This window comes from Orcinus orca, chromosome 5, assembly GCF_937001465.1.
Source record: "Orcinus orca chromosome 5, mOrcOrc1.1, whole genome shotgun sequence".
NCBI lineage: Eukaryota > Metazoa > Chordata > Mammalia > Artiodactyla > Delphinidae > Orcinus > Orcinus orca.
This window is the reverse complement of record NC_064563.1, coordinates 51,120,681-51,139,833: the sequence shown is the minus strand read 5'-3', so window position 1 is coordinate 51,139,833 and position 19,153 is coordinate 51,120,681. Positions and strand designations below refer to the sequence as shown.

General features: G+C 38.0%; 1 protein-coding gene and 1 long non-coding RNA gene across 4 annotated transcripts in view; one reads left to right on the top strand and one right to left on the bottom strand.

Annotated features, from left to right (window-relative positions):
• The window catches only part of LOC101276509 (uncharacterized), a 28,863-nt gene extending 25,182 nt beyond the window's left edge, over positions 1 to 3,681 (bottom strand). The window contains exon 1 of the mRNA XM_049710630.1: positions 3,548 to 3,681. Within this exon, the coding sequence (XP_049566587.1) occupies positions 3,548 to 3,573 (26 nt within the window). The 5' untranslated portion in view covers positions 3,574 to 3,681. The remainder of the gene's footprint in view (positions 1 to 3,547) is intronic.
• Positions 1 to 19,153, top strand: part of LOC125964561 (uncharacterized) — a 162,552-nt gene that overhangs the window by 103,782 nt on the left and 39,617 nt on the right. The window lies entirely within an intron of this gene.

Sequence of the window (19,153 nt, the reverse complement as noted above, 5' to 3'; positions counted from 1 at the left end):
AGTACTCGGAAAGGAAGTTTCATGAAATCAAGAAGTAATTTGGTATCATAAAGTGTTAGTTTCTGGAATGGCAGATTTGGTATACCAAGTTATTATGTTCAAATTTGGGATGGCTCTAAATTAATTTCCCAGAACTAAACCCATAAATTGAGTAAATAATATAGCAGTGAACTGTTCTAAAAAACCGTGTGTTTTACAGATATCCCTCAAATTTTAGTATCCAAGGCCCAGATTGTAACAGATATATCTGAAATTATTTAGATTGTTGATTCTAAAAACATAGCACAACTAACTGTAATTTTGAAAAATATACAACTAAAATTATCATTTCTCTAATTCTATCTGAATGGGTCAGGTTTTAATCTTATGCGACGTTGTATTCTTATGAATTTTGCCTTTCCCTGTTGTTCCAACCCCATGTGCATTCTTATAAACACAAATAGGTCCCCACATTAAGGTACAACAAAAGTAAAAGAACAAACATGTATCAAACTTCTCTAGAGGGAAAGCTTGTAAACTTCAGTACCTATTAGTGGGTTCACTGATATATAGAAATAAGAAGTTATATTAAAATACCAAAAACAATGAAGATAGACTGAGATACCTCTATGTTCCATTAACAAAATTATATTTAGAAATTCTTAGAACTTTACTGTAACCACATATATAGCTGTTATTTAGAAGATTCCCAATACTTAAGAATGTTTTACTATAGAAACATAGATCAATGGAACAAGATAGAAAACCCAGAGATAAACCCATGCACCTATGGTCAACTAATCTATGACAAAGGAGGCAAGGATATGCAATGGAGAAAAGACAGTCTCTTCAATAAGTGGTGATGGGAAAACTGGACAGCTACATGTAAAAGAATGAAATTAGAACACTCCCTAACACCATACACAAAAATAAACTCAAAATGGATTAGAGACCTAAATGTAAGACCGGACACTGTAAAACTCTTAGAGGAAAACATAGGAAGAACACTCTTTGACAAATATCACAGCAAGATCTTTTTGATCCACCTCCTAGAGTAATGGAAATAAAAACAAAAATAAACAAATGGGACCTAATGAAACTTCAAAGCTTTTGCACAGCAAAGGAAACCATAAACAAGACGAAAAGACAACCCTCAAAATAGGAGAAAATATTTGCAAACGAATCAATGGACAAAGGATTAATCTCCAAAATATATAAACAGCTCATGCAGCTCAATATTAAAAAAACAAACAGCCCAATCCAAAAATAGACATTTCTCCAAAGAAGACATACAGATGGCCAAGAAGCACATGAAAAGCTGCTCAACATCACTAATTATTAGAGAAATGCAAATCAAAACTACAATGTGGCAACACCTCACAACAGTTAGAATGGGCATCATCAGAAAATCTACAAACAACAAATGCTGGAGAGGGTGTGGAGAAAAGGGAACCCTCTAGCACTGTTGGTGGGAATGTAAATTGATAAGCCACTATGGAGAACAGTATGGAGGTTCCTTAAAAAACTAAAAATTGAATTACCATATGATCCAGCAATCCCACTACTGGGCATTATACCCAGAGAAAACCATAATTCAAAAAGACACATGTACCCCAATGTTCATTGCAGCACTATTTACAATAGCCAGGTCATGGAAGCAACCTAAATGCCCATCGACAGATGAATGGATAAAGAAGATGTGGTACATATATACAATGGAATATTACTCAGCCATAAAAAGGAAAGAAATTGGGTCGTTTGTAGAGATGTGGATGGATCTAGAGACTGTCATACAGAGTGAAGCAAGTCAGAAAGAGAAAAACAAATATCGTATGTTAGTGCATATATGTGGAACCTAGAAAAATGGTACAGATGAACCAGTTTGCAGGGCAGAAATTGAGACACAGATGTAGAGAACAAACGTACGGACACCAAGGGGGGAAAGCTGCGGGGGGGGTGGTGGTGGTGGTGTGATGAATTGGGAGATTGGGAGATTGACATGTATACACTGATGTGTATAAAATGGATGACTAATAAGAACTGTATAAAAAAAAATAAAATTAAATTAAAAATTAAAAGAATGTTTTACTACTCCCTATGTTGTTATAATTTTGAAAATTCAACCACATACAACACTACAAAGGAAGAATATAGACACTAAAGGACAACATGTGATTAGGTAGATCTTGTGAACAGAAACAAAACTATAATAAAATTCCAAATGAAAGTGACAGTCTGTTAGGAAAGTAGTATGACTAAGACTCATTTCATGATGTGCAGAAACGTGATTGAACAAATACTGGCACTAAGAAAACGTCTTTTCTTTTTTTTTTCTTTTTCTTTCCAACCTCCCTCCTTCCTTCCTTCCTTCCCTCTCTCCCCCTTTCCTTTCCTTTCCTTTCCCTTCCTTTCCTTCTTTCCTTCCTTCCTTCCTTCCTTCCTTCCTTCCTCCTTCAAAAGTTGAAGGTTAAAGTTTAAGTTGTAGCCTGGCCATTACTTTTTACACTGTCTCTAAAATAATTTTATAAAACTTACTAGTTTAAAAATAATACTGATCATAAAGATCACTTTTTCACAGAGCTCACAAGTAAACTTCCTCTTGGTATAGTGTATTCAAGGGTGTTAGCAAGTAGGAAAAATAAAGTTTATAATTGTTCACAGAACTTCTACCCATTTAAAAACTATTGTTTCACGTGCCCAATTTTAATTATGACAGTTTTTAACATTAAAATCAACAAAACATCTGGACACTGCTTGAGATGTACACAGTTTGCTAACAAAAACAAAACTTCTGTAATAGAACTGCTTCAGCTTCTGAACCTCTTCCTAAGCATCATTCCTACATTAACTATAAGCAGTAAATTTAGGGAGCTATAAATATGTTTCATACACTCATGAAACCACAGTGTATTTCATCCTGAAAATTGAAGGTGCAAATGTCACTTTTTTTTAAAGATGAGAGCCAACTTCAACACTAATAGAAGGACCAAAAAATTCAAGAAACTTGCAACCCCCCTAATTGTATATTGTCCAATTATCAGCGTGCTTTGAGAAATATTTATGTAACAGCTCTAACGCTTAGGAGTGAGGAAAAAAGGATTGGGTTTTGGCCCTCTTATTTAATCTCATTTGTGGCTTTATTGATCTAGTAGAAGTCCTGTTTTGTGCTAGTAATTTCATTTAAATATAATTAATAGGTACAAACTAATATTAACTAATAATTCATGGATATTAACTAATATTTCCTTTTGTCTGTCTTAACTGTTTTTTCCCCTGAAATTCACACTCGTTCTCTTAAAGAGCCCTGTGTAGCTATAAATGTACCACTACTAGACAGAGGTCCAGCTCTCTCTGTTACAGTATTGATCACCTGAATTGCATTTGTAGCCTGTTGCCTGCTATAGGGGAGACGGTGGCTTCTTTCTCCAAGCAGCCATCATCAGTAACAAAGGTTGCATGATTTTACATTTTTAAATGAAATTTAATACAGGAATACTACCTATGTTTGTTTTTTTGTTTTCTCTTAAGGAATGACTTGAGGCTACTTTTTAGCATTTCATTTGCTTACCTTTCAGACATGTCTTGCTGGTGCATAAAGTTCCTCTGGCCTTCATAAGGCTATTTTTCTGAAGACATTTTTCATCCTCCTCCCAGGAGGGGCTATGAGAGCCATCCACCAAGAATCTGCAGCCTCCTTTGGGGGTCTTCCATGTATTCACTGTGACCAAGGAAACAACCTGTTACCTAGCAACCTGGCCCTTTAGGAGGTATTGTTACCAATCTCTCAGTGCTCATCTAAGGAATTCCTGTGCTCCTGGAGCAGGGAATCAATGCTCCTGATCATTGTTTCCAGTGAGTTGCCTAAACTGTGGTAGAACTGAACCTTGACTATAGGAACATAAATTATAGCAGAGGGAACAAATGGCCCTAGCATCCCTGAAAAGTATGCTGTCTTCGGCTCCATTGTTTCTTTTTTTTTTTATTTTTTTTTTTATTTTTTTTATTTTTTTATTTTTTTTTATGAAAGAAAAAGAATATTCATTTATTTTTAATGACTTATTAGAACAAATACCTATAGATATCATTATATATATGATATATAAATTAATTATACAATATATCATGTATTAATTATTAAAACATACTCTGGTAAATATTATATATTCAATATGAAACAGGAGGAAAGGGGGCAGGGCACAACCTTCAAAAGAACTACATAGCCCGAGGACACAACATAAACTGATTAGAACAAAATAGGTCCAAGATGGCGGACGAGTCTACTTCCACTAGACCTTGAGCCTCAGTATACACTCATTGTAACACATCAGCAAGCTAAGCGACACACCCACAGGTGCCACGACAGTTCCAAGGATGACCATAAAGGTCAAAAAGTGGGCGGTGGCTCAATTCCTAGAAATCCCCACCCCTTCCCCAAAATAGCTGGAATACTCCTCCCACTCATCAGCGTATGAAATTACTCACCCCTATAAAACTAACAACCCCATACCCTGGTGCTGCCCTCGCCTTCTTTTTTTTTTTATTTTTTATTTTTATTTTTTTTTTTATAGGTATACCTGGATTTAATTCTCACTTCTACCGCTTGGTAGCTGGATAGCCTTAGGCAAGTTTCATACCTCCCTGAAATTCACTTAATTCAGTCTGTAAAATGGCATAATAACTTATTATAGCATCCTTTTAGGAATTTTAAATCAGTTCTTGAAATAAAAGTACACAATATATAGACAAGTATGGATTCCTCAATAGATGTTTGACCTTTCATTTCTCCAGTATCCCACCCGCATCAAATAAAGAAAAATACTTTTTAAAATTTACGAATATTTCATTGTTGTAAAGTTAAAGCCATAAAAATAATCAAATGGCCTACTATCATACCGTTAGAAGAAAAAAAAAAAAGGTGTTCATGAGAGTTCCATATTAGAATACAAGTTTTCCTTAGGCACCTGTTTATGTATGCTATTCTGCTCTTTACAATAAATAATTAAATTTAAAAGACTTAATTCCTCACTTTTAAGACCTTATTAGTTTACAAATTACATATTGACCTATGCTAAATTTTATACCGACCCATGCTAATGAATTCAGTACAGAAAACAAAAAACACTGCACTCAAGCAAACTACATATATATATATATATATATATATATATATAAAACTTATATGAGAATTGCTACTCCAGCTTTCTTTTGGTTTCCATTTGCATGAAATACCTTTTTCCATCCCCTTACTTTCAGTCTGTATGTGTCTCTAGGTCTGAAGTGGGTCTCTTGTAGACAGCAAATATATGGGTCTTGTTTTTGTATCCATTCAGCCAATCTGTGTCTTTTGGTGGGAGCATTTAGTCCATTTACATTTAAGGTAATTATCGATATGTGTGTTCCCATTCCCATTTTCTTAATTGTTTGGGGTTTGTTATTGTAGGTCTTTTCCTTCTTTTGTGTTTCTTGCCTAGAGAAGTTCCTTTAGCAGTTGTTGTAGAGCTGGTTTGGTGGTGCTGAACTCTCTCAGCTTTTGCTTGTCTGTAAAGGTTTTAATTTCTCCATCAAATCTGAATGAGATCCTTGCTGGGTAGAGTAATCTTGGTTGCAGGTTTTTCTCCTTCAACACTTTCAGTATGTCCTGCCACTCCCTTCTGGCTTGCAGAGTTTCTGCTGAAAGATCAGCTGTTAACCTTATGGGGATTCCCTTGTGTGTTATTTGTTGTTTTTCCCTTGCTGCTTTTAATATGTTTTCTTTGTATTTAATTTTTGACAGTTTGATTAATATGTGTCTTGGCGTATTTCTCCTTGGATTTATCCTGTATGGGACTCTCTGTGCTTCCTGGACTTGATTAACTATTTCCTTTCCCATATTAGGGAAGTTTTCAACTATAATCTCTTCAAATATTTTCTCAGTCCCTTTCTTTTTCTCTTCTTCTTCTGGAACCCCTATAATTCGAATGTTGGTGCGTTTAATGTTGTCCCAGAGGTCTCTGAGACTGTCCTCAGTTCTTCTCATTCTTTTTTCTTTATTCTGCTCTGCAGTAGTTATTTCCACTATTTTATCTTCCAGGTCACTTATCCGTTCTTCTGCCTCAGTTATTCTGCTATTGATCCCATCTAGAGTACTTTTAATTTCATTTATTGTGTTGTTCATCGTTGCTTGTTTCATCTTTAGTTCTTCTAGGTCCTTGTTAACTGATTCTTGCATTTTGTCCATTCTATTGTCCATTCTATCTCCAAGATTTCGGATCAACCTTACTATCATTATTCTGAATTCTTTTTCCGGTAGACTGCCTATTTCCTCTTCATTTGTTAGGTCTGGTGGGTTTTTATCTTGCTCCTTCATCTGCTGTGTGTTTTTCTGTCTTTTCATTTTGCTTATCTTACTGCGTTTGTGGTCTCCTTTTTTGCAGGCTGAAGGTTCGTAGTTCCTGTTGTTTTTTGTGTCTGTCCCCAGTGGCTAAGGTTGGTTCAGTGGGTTGTGTCGGCTTCCTGGTGGAGGGTACTAGTGCCTGTGTTCTGGTGGATGAGGCTGGATCTTGTCTTTCTGGTGGGCAGGTCCACGTCTGGTGGTGTGTTTTGGGGTGTCTGTAGACTTATTATGATTTTGGGCAGCCTCTCTGCTAATGGGTGGGGTTGTGTTTCTGTCTTGCTAGTTGTTTGGCATAGGATGTCCAGCACTGTAGCTTGCTGGTCGTTGAGTGAAGCTGGGTGCTGGCGTTGAGATGGAGATCTCTCGGAGATTTTTGCTGTTTGATATTATGTGCAGCTGGGAGGCCTCTTGTGGACCAGTGTCCTGAAGTTGGCTCTCCCACCTCAGAGGCACAGCACTGACTCCTGGCTGCAGCACCAAGAGCCTTTCATCCACAGGGCTCCTTAATTTGGGATGATTCGTTGACTATTCAGGTATTCCACAGATGCAGGGTATATCAAGTTGATTGTGGAGCTTTAATCCGCTGCTTCTGAGGCTGCTGGGAGAGATTTCCCTTTCTCTTCTTTGTTCTCACAGCTCCCAGGGGCTCAGCTTTGGATTTGGCCCCGCCTGTGCGTGTAGGTCAGCGGAGGGCGTCTGTTCTTTGCTCAGACAGGACGGGGTTAAAGGAGCCGCTGATTCGGAGGCTCTGGCTCACTCAGGCCGGGGGGTAGGGAGGGTCACGGAGTGTGGGGCGGGCCTGCAGCGGCAGAGGCCGGCGTGACGTTGCAGCCTGAGGCGCGCCGTGCGATCTCCCGGGCGAGTTGTCCCTGGATCCCGGGACCCTGGCAGTGGCGGGCCGCACAGGCTCCCCGGAAGGGCGCGCGGCCAGTGACCCGCGTTCGCACACAGGCCTCCTGGCGGCGGCAGCAGCGGCCCTAGCGTCCCATGTCCGTCTCTGGGCTCCGCACTTTTAGCCGCGGCTTGCGCCCGTCCCTGGAGCTCTCCCAAGCAGCGTTCTTAATCCCCTCTCCTCGTGCACCAGGAAACAAAGAGGGACGCAAAAGTCTCCCGCCTCTTCGGCAGGTCCAGACCCCCCCCCGGACTCCCTCCCGGCCAGCCGCGGCGCACCAACGCCCCGCAGGCTGTGCCCACGCCGCCAACCTCAGTCCTCTCCCGGCGCTCCGACAAAAGCCGGAGCCTCAGCTCCCAGTCCCGCCCGCCCCGGCGGGCGAGCAGAAAAGCCTCTCGGCTGGTGAGTGCCAGTCGGCCCGATCCTCTGCGCTGGAATCTCTCCGCTTTGCCCTCCGCACCCCTGTTGCTGTGCTCTCCTCCGCGGCTCCCAAGCTCCCCCACTCCGCCTCCCGAAGTCTCCACCCGCGAAGGGGCTTCCTAGTGTGTGGACACTTTTCCTCCTTCACAGCTCTCTCCCGCTGGTGCAGGACCCGTCCCTATCCTTTTGTCTCTGTTTAGTTTTTTCTTTTGCCCTAACCAGGTACGTGGGGGGTTCCTTGCCTTTTGGGAGGTCTGAGGTCTTCTGCCAGCGTTCAGTAGGTGCTCCGTAGGAGTTGTTCCACGCGTAGATGTATTTCTGGTGTATCTGTGGGGAGGAAGGTGATCTCCGCGTCTTACTCTTCCGCCATCTTCCCGGAAGTCTCCATTGTTTCTTGAATTGTTTGCATCTGGCTTGAGTTTAGTTGAAGTGGTACTAGTGCAATGTATCCCTCAGTATTTGGTTTCGTGCTTCTCTCCTGTAGTTTCAGAACAAGCAGAAGAGGCAAAAGGGAAGCTATCTAATTCCAGCTTGAACCTTGCTCAAATAAAACACCTTTGAATTGAAGGTACGGAGTTCTGCCTTGTTCGGCACAAGGAAAGAAATAGCAGGTTTTCGTTTCAAAGCAAATTTTTACAACCTGTCACAGAAAAGGGCGAGAATATTATATTATATTGTATACTTGTTTACTGGTCCAAGAAGTCTGCTCAGAGTGCCTGCTATGTGTATAGATAGCGCTGTGAATTTTTAACTTCAGGAGCTGATAAAACAAAAGTTCTCTAAACCTGTTACTTGCATGCCTCCTTTCCCCCAAATAGAAAAATGTTAGCTCTGCTTTTGGGTACTGAGAATTTGTTGTTTGCCAAAAGCACAGTAAACACTTTCATAGTCCTTACTGCTTTAGAGAACAAGATATTTAGGAAACCATTTTATTCAAAACTTCATTTGAAAACAAGATATTTGGCATGTCGGAAAAAACATTGTTTCCTTTTCATTCCTTTTTCCATGCAGTGGTAATCCATCCATAGACTAACACTATTCAGTAACCTTAGAGATGTGCTTCATATCAAAAGAGTGAAAACACATTCTCCTCCACATTATGTTACTGTTAGAACTTTACTTTTACATACAAAATGCTTTAGGCTGAAACTTAGCCTAAAAACTTTCTATGCTAAAAAATATAATTTAACATATTTGATAATGATCTACAAATTTATTTGTTTCTATTCAAGTTAGTATAATTTTTTTTAAAAACTATCAAATATCTAAAACATTACATCTCAAATTTTCTGGATGTTTTTCCCATGATAGGGGTAGAGATGCCAAATGTCAGACATTTTTTTATCCTTGTCTTTTCTAAGCAAGTCCAAAAATTGTAGATTAATGTTATCCCAAAATGAATTAGGTAAGATAAATAAATCAAAAACTGGTCTTAGTTTATCTTTTTAGCTTTCTAGCTCCAAACAACTATCCCATACCTCCACTGCCTTGGGCAAAACCTATTCATACTCCAGTGTTTCGATTCTGACTTTTCCAGAATCCTCAGATCCAGTGTCTCCCCCAGTCTCCCAGTTGATCCTCACCTTCTTGTCTCTCTCCTAACTTCCAAGATCTCTGCTCCCATCCTTACTTTCACTTAGCAATCAGAAAAGAATTTCCAGAGGGTCCCATCATCCATTTATCCACCTACTCTCATCTACCTGCCCATTTACTCTGCTTTCTTCTCATTAACAGGTATGACATCAATGCTTCTATCTTCATTTGTGGACTAGATCTTATCACTTCATCTCTACTCAAGACAATTGATCCAGAAATTCTTCTGCATCATCAATTTCTCTGCTCTGCTGCCTCATTCCCACAAAGATATAAACATGCTGTAATTTTTCCCATTTAAAGCAGAAACAAAACAAAAATGCCCTTTGGTCCACTTCTCCATCCAGCTTTATCCCGTTGCTTTACATCCATTACAACATGGGGGAAAAGCTTTGCAAGTATTGTCTGTGCTTGCTGCATCCAATTCTCTTTCCATTTGTCTTGAACTCACTCAGGTATTGTTTCCACTCCACTACTCCACTGAAACTACATTTAGCAAGGCCACTAATGACCTTCAAGCCACTAAATTCACTAGTTCTCATTTCTTTGATCTATCCACTGCATTTGAAATGTCGAGTTACTCTGTCTTCCCTGAAGCACTCTCTTCATTTGGCTTCTGGGACCCCACACTCCATTGGTTTTCTTTCTACTTTGTAATCTCTTTTGCTATTTCCTACTCATCCTACCAATCTCAATACTGGTGTGCCCATAGCTCAGTCTTTAGATTTCTTTCTCTCTTAACTCACTCTACTAGTGACTTATCCAGCCTCATAGCTTTAAAAACAATTTATATGCTAATGATTCCAATATTTATAACTCCATCCGAGACCCTTCTCTGTCTCTTGAATCCCAGACCTATATATATATATTTTTTTTTTTTTTTTTTCCGGTACGCGGGCCTCTCACTGCTGCGGCCCCTCCCGCGGCGGAGCACAGGCTCCAGACACGCAGGCTCAGCGGCCACGGCCCACGGGCCCAGCCGCTCCACGGCATGCGGGGTCCTCCCGGACCAGGGGCACGAACCCGCGCCCCCCGCATCGGCAGGCGGGCTCCCAACTACTGCGCCACCAGGGAAGCCCCCAGACCTATATATTTACTTGCCTACTTGAAATTCCTCTGGATGTTTTATAGTCATCTCAATCTTAATATTCCCAAAATAAACTTCTAAATCTCCTATCCAGATCAGCCCCTTTCATACCCTCCATCTATTCAAACCGCAAATCATGGAATCATCCTTAACTACTCTCTTTCTTTCAAATACCACACCCAATCCCGGATGAAATCCTGTAAGCTTTACCTTCAAAATATAGTTAGAATCTGACCACCTCTCACGCCCTCCATGGCTACTGTGAGACCCCAAATTTCATTTATTTATTTATTTATTGAACTATAGTTGATTTATAATATTGTGTTAGTTTCAGGTGTACAGCAAAGTGATTCAGTTATATTTACACATATATATATTCAGATTCTTTTCCATTATAGGTTATTACAAGATATTGAATATATCTTGTAATATTCCCTGTGGTATACAGTGAATCCTTGTTGTTTATCTATTTTATATATAGTGTTGTGTATCTGTTAATCGCATACTCCTAACTTATCCCTCCCCCACTTTCCTCCTTGATAACCATAAGTTTGTTTCTGAAGTCTGTGAGTCTGTTTCTGTTTTGTAAATAACTTCATTTGTATCATGTTTTTAGTTTTCATGTATAAATGATACCATGTAATATTTGTCTTTTTCTTACTTCACTTAGTATGATAATCTCTAGGTCCATCCATTGAGAAGGTTGCTGCAAATGGCAATGTTCCATTTTTTATGGCTGAGTAATATTCCATTGTGTGTGTGTGTGTGTGTGTGTGTGTGTTTGTGTATATATATATATATATACACACACACCACATATTCTTTATCCATTCATTGGCACTTAGGTTACTTTCATGTCTTGGCTATTGTAAATAGTGCTGTTATGAACACTGGTGTGAGATCCCATATTTCTTAACAGTATTATTACAACAGACACTTCACTGGTCTCCTGCTTCAGACCATACTACCCACATTCTCTCCTCAAACACAGCACCCAGTGTGATTCTGTTAGTATGCAGTCATTCTTCTGATCAAACGCTTCAATGGTTAGCTGTCTTACAAAGAAAGGATCAGCATCCTTACAAGGAACTACAAGGCACTGATGTATCTGATGCTTTTTAAAAAGTAATATCTCAAAATTAAAAGTACTTTTGAAATGTCCTCAAAACAATCAAGATTCAAACTGAGTAAAGTCCTTTGATAACTTCCAAGTTGACTAATATCAGTTAAGGATAGTTAAACAGTTGGTACATGATGTTAGACAACTAACTTTTAAAAAATCCTTCTACTTTTCTTTTAAGCTTCAGGACCAGTTAAAAGAAGTATCCCAAATTTGGAATGTGAGCTATTTAAAAAAGGCTACTGTTTACAAGTACTCCTCTGTCTGATGCAGTATTTTCTCAGTATTGTGAAATCAAACCAAAAGATAAAATTTGTGTGTAGCTTAAGACAGTGGCAGCAGGCTAGTTACCAGATCCCTAATATGTCCTCCAAAAATGATACAAAACAAAAAGAAGAGAAAATATATCTACACAAAAACTGTGTAGGAAGTGCATATTTTCCTATAGGAATGTGAAGAATAACTGATCGGAAAACAAGAGAAAAACTGAGAAAAATTCCACGGCATTTCTAACACAGATGTATGGATCCTGTCTCACATTCTATTCTTTGGGGAGAAAATAATCATGGAAAAAGCCTTCATTTCCTTCCTGTAAGGTTAAATTGGAGACAAATTAAGGTTTTGCCCTTTCTTTTTCCTGTGGTGTGAACAGTTATGTGCTTAGTGTAACAAAATTTTGAGGACCTGGCCAGGGTCTGGCACATAATAGGTACTCACTGGTGAGGTGAAACCAGGGAATTGGGAGTTCTTCGAGAGAGTACTTTTCTAATTAGCTGAGAACAAGATCTTACCTCCAAAGAGAAATAGGCAGAACAAGGACTTCAGCAGCACCCATTAAAAAGCAGACTAAGAGAGTTCTAAACTTAAACTGAGAGAAATTGTTATTAGGCAATAATGATTAAGAGAAAGCATGAGATAGGTCAGGTTTCTGTCATTTTAGATCTTTTCAAATATCCTTGCTTCATGAGGAAACTTCTTTCATAGTTATACAAGCATATATATATTTGCATATGTATGTTTATATACAATATAAATTTTTAATCAAAAATTTAATTTACTTAAAAGTAGCTAATACTACAGAGTCATATTGTAAAATAGTAGTTTCAATTTTGAGTCTTTTATAAATATGCAAAAATTTTTAAATTAATTAATTGGCATTGAATTAACAATTTTTTTCCAAATGTGGTAACTAAAAACAACAAAAATACTATGTACTTGCATCATTTCTTTTTTTAATAAGTTTATTTTTTACATCTGTAACTCTATTTCTCTTTTAGTATAAATTTATTCATTTATTTATTTATTTATGGCTGCATTGGGTCTTTTTTGCTGCGCACGGGCTTTCTCTAGTTGCAGCGCATGGGGGCTACTCTTCCTTGAGGTGCGCGGGCTTCTTATTGCAGTGACTTCTCTTGTTGCGGAGTACGGGCTCTAGGCATGTGGGCTTCAGTAGTTGTGGCACGCAGGTTCAAAGTTGTGGCTCATGGGCTCAGTAGTTGTGGCACACGGGCTTAGTTGCTCTGTGGCATGTGGGATCTTCCTGGCCTGGGGCTTGAACCCGTGTCCCCTGCATTGGCAGGTGGATTCTTAACCACTGCGCCACCAGGGAAGTCATCATCATCATTTCTAACATGAAAAATCTATTAAATAATCCAAATAGGAAAAAATTATCTTAAAATACTCCATTAAATTAACAAAATGTCTCTGTTTAAAAAAAAGCCCTATTATGTTTTCTTTATTTTCCCTGTTTGCTCTTGGCTTTGCTGATACTAACTTGTAGACTAATTTTTGGGTCTTTGGCAGTCAGTGCTCTGGAGTTGATTCTAAGAAGGAAACAGGCTGCTGGAGTGTACATAATGGAGTAGGAACATTTTATTTATTTAGCGGAGTTATCATCCTGAAACTCACAGAGGGCTATAGGGCATGTCATGCTAATATAACTCATGTGTTATAGTACAATAACATCATGTATACACAAGGGGTTTATGTGAAATATGAAGAAAGGCTTTTTTGCTTTCAGATAAATAATGGGACGAGTTAACAGCTCAACTCTGAGAGACCTAAAATATGAGTACAGGATGGTTCTGATAAAAGGTGCAAGAGAATAAACTAAATAGTATATGAGGTTGCCTCAAATCTGATGTTATTGCACTGCTGACTCTTGGAATATTAAAATTTTTCTCATGCATGTATCATCTTTTATAGCCTAACACATGCTAACTGGTAAATTCTAGAGACTATACTCTCTACAGTAGAAATGGCAACTAGCCAAATGCCAATGAAACTCATTTTTTAAAATTTACATTTGCAAAAAAATATGATATAATATGTACCAAGAGTTCTACTTTGTTTAGCCAATGCCTGTTAAAATTACTGATGTTTCCCAGTCATAATGAGTTGCTTCTTTGGGAGAAAGGAGATTAATAGATGTTCAACATTTAATGAAACCACTGTATATGCTATACTTTTATTGTACTCTAGTTTTTATCTCCAAATTTTGGCTAATATACTGATGTTGGCATATATCATATCAACTTTTAAAAATCAACTTATTCCTAAAAACTCATAATATTTTTTGTTACTTTTCTTTTTGAATTCAATTAACCTGTCATTACAAGTAAAATTATTAAGTGCTTAGTGACAATCTCTAACAATAAGATTCCATTTCTGGCTTTATTGTGCTGAACGCTTTGCTTTATGTTTTAATGTGAGATATCTAGTCTGGTAGAAATAAGTCTAAAGGCATCAAGGAATTTCGTTGAATTTAAAATCATTTCAGTTAACTGAAACCACTACTTAGCCTGGCAGCTCTGAGAGAAATGATTTAAAAGAATTATTATGATAAATACCAAAGAAAAATTCAATTATATTTAAAACATTTATTCTTATTTTCTTCAACAAATAGGATTCGTTGTTCACTATATTTTCCAATGGCAAAATTTGACAGCATAAATATGGTAACTAAGGCCAAAATGCTGAATGGTCATTGCTCCTTAAATCATAGGATAAATCAATTTTTATAAAGAGCTGTCATTTAAACAAATTATTTTTCAGATTAATTAAAAATTCTCTCATGGTTTATAATAAAAGACATTTAGCTTCTACCGTGTGTGCTAGGCAGCATGTTAGGTGACAGAAGTACCATAGTCAACAAGTCAGACTCCCTTAAAAAAAGAAACTTGTAAAGGTGAAAGAAGTAATAGGAAATTATTAACTTGCATGAAAAGTGCTACAATAATAGTAACCATAGAACAGTTAGGAATCACTTAGGAGGAGCACAATGCACTGGGATGGCAGAGTGTTAAAGATGACTTTCTGGCATCTAGGCTGACACTGGGAGTTGAGCAGGAGTCAGGTAGGCAAAGAAAAGGATGGGAGTGTTTCCAGAGAAGGAACAACATGGGCAAGGGGCTGGAGGTGAGAGAGCATTGTGATTTGGGCATCTTTGGTAATTTAGTGTGATTAAAACCAAAAGCTGTATATGGGGGAGCGGGAGGAAATGGGATGAACTGGGAGATTGAGATTGACATATATACACTACTATATATAAAATAGATAACTAATGAGAACCTACTGTAGAGCACAGGGAACTCTACTCAGTGCTCTGTGGTGACCTAAATGGGAAAGAAATCTAAAAAAGAGGGGATATATGTATATGTAAAATTGATTCACCTTGCTGTACAGCAGAAACTAACACAACATTGTAAAGCAACTATACTCCAATAAAAATTAATTTAAAAAAAGAAAGAAAACCAAAAGCTGGTTCTTTGAAAAGATTAATAAAATCAATAAACCTTTATTGAGGCTAAGGAAAAAAAGAAAGGAGGCAAATTACTAACATCTGAAGTTAAAGAAGGGACATCACTTCAGATCCCATGGATGTTAAAAGGATAATACAAGGATATGAACAACTCTCTGCCCACAAATTTGATAACCTAGATAAAATGGGCCAATTCCTTGAAAGACACAATATGCCAAAAGTCACAGAAGAAGAAATAGACTATCTGAATAGACCTAAATCTATTAAAGAAATTTAATCAATAATTAATAACCTTTCAAAACAGAAAGCACCAGGCCTGGGTAATTCACTGGTGAATTCTACCAAACATTAAAGAAAAAATTATACTAATTCTGTACAATCTCTTTCAGGAGATAGAAGCACAGGGAATACTTCCTAATCCATTCTGTGAAGCCAGCATTAACCCTAATGCCAAAGCCAGACAAAGACATTATGAGAAAAAACAAAGAAAAAAACTAGAGACCAATATTTCTCATGAACAAAGATGCAAAATGTCTCAAAATGTTAGCAAATTGATTCCAACAATGAAAAATATAAAAAGAATTATATACCACAACCAAGTGAAATTTATCCCAGATAGGCAAAGTTAGTTCAGCATTGAAAAATCAATTAATGTTATCCATCACATCAACAGGGTGAAAAAGAAAAACCACATGGTCAAATTAATAGATTCAGAAAAAGCATTTGACAAAATCCCATACCATTCATGATAAAAACTCTCTGTAAACTAGGAAGAGTGAAGTATTTCTATAATTTAAATTTTTAAATCAGTTTAAGTAGTACTTTTGTGGTAAGTTGTATATTTAGAGATTGTTTTCCAACTTAAAAAATTAAATCTTCAGATTTTTCAGGAAATTAAATATATGATGATGAAGAAGAAGATAGGTAGGTAGGTGGATAGATAGATGATAGATAGATAGATAGATAGGTAGATAGGTAGGTAGATTTTTAGTCAGGTTTATTGAGGTATAATTTATATAAAATAACTTCATTTTTTGGCTATTCTATTGTATAAATTTAAAAAAACACACACAGTCATGTAACCAGTACCACAATCAAGAGGAAAGCAGTTCTATGATAACTCAAGTTTCCTTTTTGTATCATTCTAGTCAATCTCTTCCCCACACCTCCATTTGCTGGCAACTACTGATCTGTTTTCTGTCCCTATAGTTTCTTATTTTCCAGAATGTAATGAAAATGTAACCGTACTGTATGTGACTTTTTTTTTTTTTTTTTTTTTTTGCGGTACATGGGCCTCTCACTGTTGTGGCCTCTTCCGTTGCGGAGCACAGGCTCCGGACGCGCAGGCTCAGCGGCCATGGGTCACGGGCTCAGCCGCTCCGCGGCATGTGGGATCTTCCCAGTCCGGGGCACGAACCCGTGTCTCCTGCATCGGCAGGTGGACTCTCAACCACTGCGCCACCAGGGAAGACCTGTGTGTGACTTCTGAATCCGGATTCCTTCTCTTATTATAATGCATTTGAGGTTTACTGATATTGTTGCATATAGTGGCAGTTGTTCCTTTTCATTTCTGAATAATTGTCCATAAGTATATGGACATTTAAGTCATTACATAGACCCAGGAGTGGGATTATTCATTTACCAAGTCAAAGTGGGCCTTAAATTCAATTTTATTTCATTGCCAAGATTTTTGAAAATTGTTTCAATAATCTTTGCCTTTCCAAAGTTGAAATTTATGAGTGAGATTATGCCTATATACAAAAGAAAAGACCATATTATGTCAAAGTTTAGAAGGAGATGGTTTTTCAAACAAACAATTTGGTTTGAGGAGGGGTGTGTGGAAGAGTGACCAGGTACTAGGGAGGAAGGTGTCAGGGAATGGATGGAGTTATAAAAGGTCAGATTCAAGGTAGCAGGAAAAATTCACTCTACCACTGAGGTCTCTAGTGAAAGCCTGGGAGGTGTTGTGGGAAATAAGGGTTATGCCAGTGTTCAAAGGGTAATTTACAAAAATGTAAAATCATGATTCTCATACACATTTAAAAATGAACGTGTGTTAAAAATTTTTTTAACTCATTAATGATAAACTGGTAAGATGTTACAGTCAGTTTAAAGAGAACTCTAAACAGTTATATTTATAAATCTGGAATATTAAAATGAATGTGCAAATAGACACAAAACTAGCTTCTTCCACAGTGAGTGATGGAGTCAGTTGGACCTCTATGGAACAGAATTTGCATGTCGTGTCTATAGACAAAAATTATTCTGCATTGTACCAATTATTTACAAAGCACGGAGTTGTAAAATACCTCCCATCCAACTAGAATCAGATAAGACAGAAAGGTGTGCTCTAGACAAGTGCCAGGCAACCACCCGCCCACTGGTCAAATCTGGCCCACAGTTACCTTTTGTAGGTCCTATAGTTAAGAATGCTTTGTGGGCCTCCCTCGTGGCGCAGTGGTTGAGAGTCCGCCTGCCGATGCAAGGGACATGGGTTCGTGCCCCGGTCCGGGAGGATCCCACATGCCGCGGAGCGGCTGGGCCCGTGAGCCATGGCCGCTGAGCCTGCGCGTCCGGAGCCTGTGCTCCGCAACGGGAGAGGCCACAACAGTGAAAGGCCTGTGTACAGCAAAAAAAAAAAAAAGAATGCTTTGTACATTTTTAAAGGGTTGTAAAAGCAAACAAACATTGGTAAAAAGGAAGAATAAGCTAGAGGCCTATGTGGCCCTTATAGAAGAAGTTTGCTGACCCCATTTTTTGGCCTTTGCTCTAATGCAGAGGTCAGTAAAAACTATGCCAGCCGCCCAATCCAGATGGCTGCCTGAGTTTTGTAAGTAAGGCTTTATCGAAACATAGACACACACACACATGCTTTTTAAAAATTTACTGTCTATGGCTGCTTCGGTGCTACAATGGCAGAATTTAATAGTTATAACAGAGCGAAGCCAAAATATTGACTCTCTGATCCTTGATAAGAAAAGTTGGGTTATGCCTCCTTGGACAATACATGGTTCTCCAAAGAAACACAGATTTATTCCTCCTGGGAAGATCTTTTACTTTTCCTGTCTCTATTTTTTCTTCTGTTTCTTTTGCTTGGTTTATCCCATTTTTTCCTTCCTGTCATCCATAATTCTTTCTCATATTTTTCATCCTTTTTAACTCTTTCTTTCCCCATTAAATAGCCACAACCTGGAACTAAAATATATTTTTAAAATAATTTATCAAATGAAATTTTAGATTCCTCCTTAAATCTAAAGTAAAACTATACCTCTTTTTTTCTCACCACCTCCAATGCTCTAAGAGCCTAAAATTACTTGGAAGTCACTTTTCACTATGTTGTAAACATGTCTGTGGGTCAGTGACCCTTCTCGAAAAGGACCTCTCACCTGAGAAACGAGAATCAGGGGTCCAGTTAGTTGCCTTCCCTTTTCCAAGCAAAACAAGGAACATTTATTGACATTTCAGTAAGTGAGAATTGAGAAAGTGACTTAATATAATCTGCTTTGAATGGCTCTTTCCTTCCACTGGTATGTACGTAAAGCAGTGTGAAGTTGAGATTGACTACTAAAAGTATAATGTCAGCATTTTAAATATAAGTGTATAAATACAATGTGATATAGATGATATCATAAATATAAAGTGTAATGTCGGCATTTTTAAAACCACAATATTCCCAAGCAGTGAGGAGATTTACAAGGACATGTTTACTGTCCCTCTCCCCTCTGCTGATTCTCTTTTGTCTCCCTGATCCCATCGTAGTCTCCTTTATTTTATCATTTACCCGTGTACATGTCTTAAGTGTCATTTTTCTCAAAATGCCATCCTTGATCCTCTTCTCTTCTATGTCTACATTCTATGAGCGTTCTCATCTACTCCTCTCATTTTAACTACCAGCTAATGATTCCCAGTCCATAACTAGAGCTGTAGAC